Source organism: Semicossyphus pulcher, unplaced genomic scaffold (genome assembly GCF_022749685.1).
Source record: "Semicossyphus pulcher isolate SPU_LCO1_2020_fin unplaced genomic scaffold, fSemPul1.0.p SCAF_26, whole genome shotgun sequence".
In the NCBI taxonomy this organism is placed as follows: Eukaryota; Metazoa; Chordata; class Actinopteri; order Labriformes; family Labridae; genus Semicossyphus; species Semicossyphus pulcher.
The window spans coordinates 7163540-7173432 of NW_027211700.1; the positions used below are offsets into that span (position 1 = coordinate 7163540).

The following is a 9893-nucleotide window of genomic DNA, read 5'->3' on the forward strand; positions in this document are numbered from 1 at the left end:
TGTGCAAACTGTAGCCTCAGTTTCCTGTTCTCAGCTGACAGAAGCAACACCTGGTGTGGTCTTCTGCTGCTGTAGCCCATCTGCTTCAAGGTTCAAGATGCTTCTCTGCATACCTCGTTTGTAACGAGTGGTTGAGTCACTATTGCCTTTCTATCGGCTCGAACCAGTCTGGCCGTTCTCCTCTGACCTCTGCCATCAAGGAGGCGTTTTAGCCCAGAGAACTCTCTTTTCCGGACCATTCTCTATAAACCCTTTAGATGGTTGTGGGTGAAACTCCCAGTAGATCCGCAGCCCGTCCGGCACCAACAACCATGCCACGTTCAAAGTCACAAAAATCACCTTTCTGCCCCATTCTGTTGCTCGGTTTGACCTTCACCCAAAGTGCATTGGGTTGCTGCCATGTGTTTGGCTGATAGATATTTGCGTTAAAAAGCAGTTGAACATGTGTACCTAATAAAGTGGCTACTGAGTGTCTGTATTTATGTTTGTGCACCTGCTCACTCAGGTTTTTCTTCATGCAAGCATGCGTGTGAATGACATTTTATGAGCTTAAAAGATCATTACAGAGATTATAGAGATTTAACAGGGACCCCCACCTACACCTCCACCCTCACCCTCTCTCCCCTTCCCCCCTCCTCCGAGAGGCTCAGTCCTCTCAGCTGACTCGGCTTTGTTCGACACTGTGAAGGAGTTTCTTAAAACTCTTTTGTAACCACTCACACATTCAGAAATCAAGAGAAATACAGGACGCTGCTGCTAAGACAGAAAAGGCAGAAGAAAACCTGCATGTTTCGTACTTTTTTTTTTAATGTGAATTCTACTGCTTTATTTTTATCTGGGTTAAGTTGATGGATGTCCAACAACGGGATCTACTGTGCTGGAGGAGTGAAGGCCTAAGCGTCTGTCAAAGTTTACTGTCGGAGCGAGAAATGCTAACAAAACCCAGGACACAATCTTTTTAACATGAACACATGAAGAATCAGCTCTCTTCACAATGTCACCACGGATGTATTCATCACAACATCACACTCTTTAAGAGGAGGAGCCCTGAAAGAGTGACAGCGGACTCGACATGTCTGACCTCAGCCAAGTTGCAGTGTACTCAGACTCTACAGATATTTATAAGGTGGGTGAAGAGGATGGGATTTACCATGGTGGTTCATTTTAATATTCACGTAGTTATTCTGACATTTACCAGGAGATTGGTCAGCACTTTCTTGCAAACTGGGCCCTTTTAAAATCCTTTAAAGTCCTAAAGATTATCAAGAAAACAGACCCTTTTTGATCAGCCGCCATATATGTGATATATACTTAAAGGTTTTCATCTAAACTGAGCACAAGTTTTGTCTCTACAAATAATTTAAGTACTATATTTCAAGCTTTGCGATCCTGGAACCCTGCTAAAAACGGTATATGTGCAGATCACAGTTGGTGCATTGTAAAATCCTGCATCCTAGCTGTGTTGTTCTCTTATATTTAGAGTGTTACATGTACTCAGTGTTTATTTTTAGTTGAAGCTTAAATACCTGGTATAAGTAACTTAAAATAACGATAGTTCATATCAAAATGTGAAAGATGTAACAATATGAAATATGATGAAAACTTACAGAGGATTGTAACCTGAATCTAAAGCACTCCTCTGTCTGAAAGAGCTTTAAAGTGAGTTTAAACTCACTTACTTTTTTGGTTCACTTCTCATGCATCATATTTGGATCGATCTCGGATGCCATCGGCCATAGTTTAGGACGTTATAGGCTCTGGAGACAACGGTGATGAAGCGTGTCCGGTTTAGCCAGCGGTTAGCAATAAATGACTTCCAATACTTCCCTTTCCACGTGCTGCATTGTTTACAGAAAAAGATTCAGTTTTTATTGTGATTGACTTTAATTAACTAGTCTTACCTTTGCAGAAATGTCAATGCAGATTTGTAAAAAGTAAAAATGAAGCTTTGTCAGGTCTGTCCTCGAGAGGAGAAGAAAAATACTTTTAAAATGCTCGTTTGTTGAACGGAGGTCGGGTCGATCATTTCTGATGCATTCGGGGAAGTCAGGAAATCTGAATGCTTAACGGCTTTCATGACACAGCGTCAAGGAGATTCATCTCAAATTTAATTTATGATCTAGAACAGATTGTGAGCTGAACTTGCTGCAGATGTCTGTTTATAGAGATTAATAAGAAGGTAAATCGTTGTCAGATGACGCTGATGGGAGCCAGGATGTGATTGTGGCGGATTACGTTCCGCCTGCTTTTGCTCTCCACAGGGACTGTTTTTCCTGCATACACTGCAGCCTGCTGATACGTGATTGGTCTATATTACTCTGGGTGTGTCCGAAACCGCATACTATCATACTAATCATACTAATCATACAAACCGTGACATAAAATTGAGTATGTCGTGCGTTCCCATCTCATAGTATGCAATTTTGGGTATGCGAGAAATGCCCGGATGTATACTAGATCGTCCCGGATGTTTGAGTATGAGACGGGAGCCTACTGGTTGTACTCAACCGCCCCAAAATGCATTGCGGCTATTCAGCTTCTACTATGGCGGAGATGGACCGGAGATCAGACCGGACATACGTAAACGATTAAGTCACGTGATATGGAGAAGACGGCTCTGAGCATGATGCGAACGGCATCCTAATAGTCAGGTTAGTAGGCAGTATATGCAGTACATACTGTTTGAGTATGTAGTAGGCAGTACGTTAGTAGGCAGTATGTTAGTATGCGGTTTCGGACACAGCAACTGAATACAAGCGTACTACAAATGGAAACCAGAACACTTGCCTTCCCTGAAATACACTTCCCTGCCTTCAGGTTCTACATGTCTATGTACAATACACAACCTGTTAAGCACCAATGGCAGACTGTTAGCTAGTTGCTAGTTAGCATCTAGCTGGTAAACACTGTGGAGCGCGGATTTTGTTGAAGAGTTGTTAGAGGCCACAAAAGAACATTGAACGTATATTCTCCCTAACTACAGAATGTACATATAAGCAACTGTTTGCTAACAAGTTACTACTGTTTCAACAAAACCCCTTGACATGACTTGACTTGAAGTTACACACCAACTACCTATTTTTTAATAATAACTTGTTCGTTTTAACTTCTTGTTTCTGTTCTGCTTTCTGCAGAATGTGTTCTGTAATCCTGCCTTTGAGCTGGAGGGGGAGCGAGAGGAGAGGGTGGAGGGATTCAGGACAACATCCTCCACCCCTGAGCCAATCAAACCTCCAACTGCAAGTGAGTCAGCCAATCGGCTTCTTGCTGCTTCCTGTGTATGTTTATTGGAGTATTAACATTATTGTGTCTCTCAAATTCGGCTGCCTCCAATATTATTAAAGAATAGTGTTGAAGTTTGTGTCTAACATTTTAGTTATAACCAAGAATTAAAGGTACAATCCACATCAGTTCTCTGGTCATGGTTAGTCCTACTGACCTGTGCGAACTAGTTTTTTAATATCTGCTACGGCTCTGTATGTTATAGTGACATTTGTATCTCAGCTTGGTAGTGGAAACTACATATTTATAGAAGAAAGTCAGGTTTAAAGCCTATATTGCATTATGGTAAATGTGCAGGGTCCTGAGTGTTTTTGCTTCTGATCCATTGTAGGGACTTAAAGTATCTTGGCTTCTGTTGCTTTTATTTTGATAACTGATTATTTTAATCTTTTAAGTTTCTTACAAGTCCAGCAACTTTATGGAAGGACAATTAAAAATCACTAATCATGAATTAAAAAGGATGTAGCCCTTTAAGTGCCAACAGCTACATAGAGGAAAACCAGGGAGCTTGCCAAACTACACTTCCTCAATCTAGGACGCCCGCCTCCGATGTCATGTCTCTTTCAAAATCGCCAGGTTTCAAATGTAGACTGCAGACATGAAGATTTTTTAGACAATCAACCAGTATATTCTCGTCATATATCGGATTCTGTACCGCTCTGAGCCATCGCCTGCAGCGAAACGGTAGTATTTCACTCCAGCGTCTCTCGCTGGGCCGTTACTTTCAGAGGAAGAGCCGCAATGCACGCTGGGTGTTGTACTAAAGTAGAGTGGGCGAAACCACAAGCTGTTTATACAACTTTCTCCACAGCTATGGCACCAATTTCAAATATTATTGCTTCTATAAATTACAGAGAACACCAGCTTTGGCTGACAGTGGCTTTTTTTCCAGGGGCGAATTGCTCCTTTAATACTACATACTGCATGATGCAATTTTAATTCAAATGATGTGCACAAAAGAAACGTGTTGTGTGTCTGCTATGTCATTCAGGCCTGGGCTGGGGTCTGTTTGGTGTGTGTGCGATGCGTCTGCGCGGCCCTGGTTGTGGCTGGGGGGTGGTGGTGGTCTCTGCTGCTGCCCTGCTCCTGTTGACAGCTGTCGGACTGGCGCTGGCCCTCATCCTCACACGTGAGTCGTACTGCTGCACCTCAGATGAGTCATTAGTCGTTAGTATTAGCTTTGTTTATTCATTTATATGATATGCCAACACTTTCATGATATTATAATGAGCTTTTCTATCTAGAATAAGCTTCTTCTCTGATTAGTCCAAAGGTTCATGTTCATTTCCTGTGTCTTTATTTTCCGTTTTGGGTTAAGAGATAAAAGGCCAGGAAGTGGAGGATCAGATGTTGTCCACCAGCCCTCCAGACCTGCTGAGTGCAGGAGATGGAGCGTCCCATACCTTGCCCACAATTTCTGCCAACAGAAGTCAACTGGACAGTACAGCTTCACCACCACCTGCCAGGATCCCACCATCAGAAACACGTACAAGATATATGTATAATATCATTTAAAATACAAAATGTGCAAGGTCAATCACACGTCAATATCCACCCCCATTAACATGTTATCTTTTCTTCACCTGCAGGCCCTTTTCTTTTTGTGTTACTAAAACAAGGTATTCCTTTCTGCCTCTCAGGTTGTGGAGGTGTTTTGACTGACTCTGAGGGCAGTTTCAGTTCACCAAACCATCCCGGCTCCTACCCTCCAAACCTGCTCTGTGTGTGGGTGATCCGTGTCCCACCCCCGTCCCTGGTCCAGATCCACGTTTCCTCTCTGACCATAGAGGGGCCATCTCCCTGTTTGTTTGACTGGCTTGAGGTGCAGGAGCAGATAGAACAGAGCTCTGTGGTCACCAGGTTGGTCAGACATCCGTTTTTCCAATAATCACTGGCGAGCTCGGGGGGGTGATCACCCAGCTGGTGTCCGTGTTTGAAAAAAGATGCTGCAAAAGTGCCCTCTACGGATGTGAAATATTCCATTCTACTTCACCACTCTACGGTGGTGAAAATGTGATAAAGTACTGGGTGATAAAGTACTGGATGTTCCCACCAGGGTGGTTTTTAGGGGAGATAAGGTAATGTCTATAGGACGCCTTTGCGGTTGAAAATCATGATGAACTCCCCACTATATGTTGGCCTTCTTGTGGAGAAATCATGAGGAAGCGCCCTCTATAAGGTGGCTTTCTAGAGGTGAAATCATAGTGGAATTCCCCTCTAGGTTTTTCTTCTGGTGGAGAAAACTTGAAGTACCACAGGGTGTCCTTTTAGTGCAAAAGTTATGATAAAGTTATATGGTGGCCTTCTCGTGGAGAAATTCAAAGGAAGTTCCATTCCTGTGGAGAAATCCCAGGTGTTCTTCCAGAGAAGAAGAAATGATGAAGTTCCCTCTATGCGACAGTCTTCTAGAGGAGAATTCATAAAAGAGTTACCTCTAGGTTGTTCTTCTGGTGGAGAAAACATGATGAAGGTTGGCTTTCTAGTGGAGAAATCATGGTGCAGTTCCTTCTATAGGCTGTCCTTCTAGTGGAGAAAATAAGATGATTTTCTCTCTAGGATGCCCTTCCAGTGGAGACATCATGAAGTTCCCTCAAGGTTGTTCTTCTGGTGGAGAAAACATGAAGAAGATCCACCAACAGGCCACCTTATAGAGGAGAAATTTTAATGAAGTTCCTGATAGGCTGTTCTTCCAGAGAAGAAATCATGACGTTTCCATCATTCACCAAATTCACACGGCAGCCATTTTTTTCGGAGGTAGATGTCAGGGTGGGGAGCTGAAATGCTGGTATAAGGTTATGCTAATGTAGGCTATTCAGGCTGTAGTCTACATCTAAGGTATGTAACAGTTGATATTATTGCACCACTTCCCAATATCTCGAGTATCTCAAGAGAATAAGTGAAACTCTAAAGGGACATGGGGCCATATTTTAAAGTAAAACATATTTGACAATCTGTTATCTACCTTTAGAGAACGGCTAATATTAGCATTCAACATTGCAACATAGCATCAGCTAGGAAGTCTATTCCTAGCTAACAATGTGTTAGCTAACATATGTTAAGCAGGCTAATATTAACATTCAACATTGCAACATAGCTAGCATCAGCTAGGATGTCAATTCCTAGCTAACAATATATTAGCGAACATATGTTAAGCAGGCTAATATTAGCATTCAACATTGCAACATAGCATCAGCTAGGATGTCAATTCCTTTCTAACAATATGTTAGCTAACATACGTTAAGTAGGAGTTGATGCTTTTCCTATAGTGTTGTGTAACACTTTCTGGTTTATGTAAGCTAGGAAGTGACAGAAAGATAGCATTAGCTGTTGTCTGACTATAGCCAATGGTTATGTTGTTTTAACTTAAAATAAATTATGATGTGTCTGATATCCAAAGTTTATGCAGCTAACAGCATTTGGGCTTCCCAACCCGAGCATGATGTCAAAAGAAAATGTTGGCTGTGTGAATATGATCAATAAGAGGGCCTTTTAGAGGACAAATCATGATGAAATTCTCCCTAGGGTGTTATTCCAGGTCCGCAATTCTAATGTTCCCTTTGTAGGGTGGCCTTTTAGTGGAGAAATCATAGTGCAGTTCCCTGTATAGATGCAATGTAATACTTGGTGCCCTTAAAGTAGAGAAAACGTGGTGCCAAACATGCCAGAAAATAGTGTGGAACTGTTAAGCCATAAATGCATCACCGCTCTTTGCCCATTTTGTTTGTATTTATCCCTTGCCCCTCACACAGCCTGAGGTCACTGCTGCAATTCATCAAGTACTTTCAGGGCCTTTGGCAGTTTCTGCTCCACACAAAATACCCTAGTTTGTTCCCTTCTGTTATTTTCATACCACCTCACGCTGTCTTTTTAAAGCTAACGCCTCTGTTGCAAGACGACCTCAAACTTTGCACTCCACATTTTAGTTGCTTGCAGGTTCCACTGGTGTGCTCAGTGTCACTCTTGAGAAGAACAAAAAAAATACCTACAGAGTAAATGTAATAAATGTCTACTTTTCATTTCACTCAGAAAGTAATACTTATGTTTGGAGGACTTAACTATCAAAGGGGAGGCAAAGTATCGATTGTGTTCTTGCAAATTCACATTTAAAAATCTGTACAGTTTATATACACGTTCTCCTTAAAGAAACATTATGGTCCATGCTGTGACCTTATATTGCCAATAGATGGCACTAAAGGTCTGTTGTAATTGGAGAGTACTTCTGGGTATGAAAGAGTTCTCAGAAAGATTTCAGAACATGTGAAAACTTTGACCCTTTTGCTTGCTTGTATTCTCGGAAAGTGTTGCAACATAATTGATGTTACATAACTTGTTCACATATCCTACCGTGCAGAGTTCAGGCTCAAGTGGAGATCGCTCTTTTTCTCCTGCAGGTTCTGTGGCAACGTGGCACCACCAACAGTCAACACAAACAGCAGCACTGTGTGGGTCACCTTCCGCTCTGATGGCAGCATCACAGGCAGCGGCTTCACTGCACAGTACAAGGCCATACTGCCTGGACACAGTCAGTAGTGTGTGTGTGTGTGTGTGTGTGTGTGTGTGTGTGTGCGTGCATCTGAAAATATATTGACCCTTATCCATTTGAGTTAATGTACATTTTGTATGTATGTGCGTGTTTTCTTAGAAAGCTGCTCCAGAGAAGAGTTCATGTGTGATGGCGGTCGCTGTCTGCTGCCTGTGTCTGTGTGTGACAGTCATCCAAACTGCCATGACCAAACAGACGAGGCAAACTGCAGCCATAAACACAAAGGTGAGAGCAAGCAGACAGATAACACATAACAGAAACACATTGAGAAGACCGTAGTACACAAATGAAGTCACACACATTGTTTGTCACAGAATGTGGTGGGCAGAAGACCGGGCCACATGGCTACCTGTCAAGTCCAAACCACCCCAGGCCTTATCCTCACCAGCAGGTACATTTATAGCCACATTAAACTGCCGAACACACACCAAACTGGCTATGACAGGCCTGTAAAATGTGTGTGTTTTCACTTATCCATTGTTCTTTTGTTTCCCATTAGTTTTGCATGTGGTACATATCTGTTGAGGAGGGTAACGTCATCACGCTGAGCTTCAGGAACTTCAGCCTGGAGACTCAGGATGTGTGTGAGTTTGATTACGTGGAGGTGCACGACAGCGCCGACGCTGGAGCTGGAAGAGTGCTGGGAAGGTGAGACCGTCCACAGATTAAAATGTAAATCCTGTATGTTGAGGGTAAATGAGGATAAACGATTGTCGTCCTTTATGTGAGTTACGTAACCACAATGCTCTGAAGCAGCTTTTGTTCGTCTTCCTTTGTCTCAGGTTTTGTGGTACCACCTTCCCTCCTGACCTGACCTCCTCTGGCCCCCACATGACTGTGGTGTTCGTGGCTGATGAGGGAGTGGCTGACAGCGGCTTCAACGCAACGTACCAGGCTGTGTCTGTACTTGACAGTGAGTTCTTGTTCTCATATTTAACCAAGTGTGCTTCTTGTTTTACTTCCCGTTTCCTTCCCCCTCCCTCTTAAATATCCTTACTTCCTTATCCTTTTGTTCCTTTTTTTCTCCTTGCTTTCTTCTTTCTACATTACCTCCATTTCCCGACACTTTGTTAAACTTCTTTAAAATCCCCAATTCCCAACTCTCTTTTGTGTTTTCGTCTTTGTTTAAAGGAACATGTGGCCCCAGCCAGTTTGCCTGCAGTACCGGGGAGTGTCTTCAGCAGCAGTGGTTGTGTGATGGATGGAACGACTGCCCTGACGGAGCAGATGAACAAGGCTGCGGCAACTCCACCTACCCTCCCTTCAGTGAGGCCCTGTTATCTCTGACCCCGATCAGAGTCCCAGTGGAGTCACAGATACTGTAGTTTTTGTTCCCAGGGCCAGAGTTTTGGTTTTGATTTATCACTAGCAAACTCAAAAGAACAGGGGCATAGAGGCATGATTCCGATTCATAATAATAGCTGCTACTTCTGGTTTTCTGCGAGCCAAGTACATGAATGCAATATAAGGATAAGAATGACTGTTCTCCCTTCCCTCAGCTTCAGCGTGTGAGTCAATAGAGGTGGAGATGTGTCAAGGCCTCAGCTACAATGTCACCTCTTTCCCAAACATCTGGCTGTCCATTTCTGATCAGAGAGAAGCTGCAACACTCCTGCGACCGTACCGGGTGAAAGCAATCTTCCTAACTTACCTAAATTACTGCCGTATTCAAATGTAGTAGCCCATACTATGCACAAACGGACAGCTATTGCTTCTCATCTCACACTCATCTCTTATTTCCATCACGTCATCCAGGTTCTGATGGAGCTGGCGTGCTTCGAGCCCTTGCGGAGGCTAGTGTGCGGGATGTTTCTGCCCCAGTGCAGCCCTCAGGGTGGCGTCCTCCAGCCCTGCCGTTCAGTCTGCTCCTCCGCTGAGCAGCAATGCAGCCATGCACTGGATCTTTTCTCCTTCAGCTGGCCCTTCAACTGCCACCTCCTGCCAGACTCACAGGACCCCATGGAGTGCTCGCTGCCTTGATGCTCAAAGTTTGAGATGATTACACAATGTTCAATTTTATTGCAGAAGTCTAAAGGACCAAAAGGCCTGCATTTTACAAGCTGGGATA

The 9893-nt window shown here is 43.3% G+C and overlaps 1 protein-coding gene across 1 annotated transcript; it reads left to right on the forward strand.

Moving 5' to 3' along the window:
- The first annotated feature begins 1072 nt into the window (after window positions 1-1072).
- On the forward strand, window positions 1073-9805 carry mfrp (membrane frizzled-related protein). The gene is made up of 13 exons (XM_069676729.1): window positions 1073-1126; window positions 3135-3243; window positions 4274-4411; window positions 4601-4768; window positions 4923-5142; window positions 7674-7804; window positions 7925-8050; window positions 8140-8216; window positions 8325-8473; window positions 8608-8738; window positions 8957-9091; window positions 9325-9452; window positions 9581-9805. Exons 1-13 carry the CDS (start codon window positions 1073-1075, stop codon window positions 9803-9805), a joined length of 1791 nt encoding a protein of 596 aa, XP_069532830.1.
- The last annotated feature ends 88 nt before the right edge of the window (window positions 9806-9893 follow it).

Excerpts from the sequence above, each read along its gene's own strand:
- mfrp (XM_069676729.1), top strand. The coding sequence starts at position 1,073 with ATGTCTGACCTCAGCCAAGTTGCAGTGTACTCAGACTCTACAGATATT. Across the intron at positions 4,769-4,922 it reads GATCCCACCATCAGAAACAC|GTTGTGGAGGTGTTTTGACT; the intron begins GTACAAGATATA and ends TCTGCCTCTCAG. Across the intron at positions 8,739-8,956 it reads GGCTGTGTCTGTACTTGACA|GAACATGTGGCCCCAGCCAG; the intron begins GTGAGTTCTTGT and ends CTTTGTTTAAAG.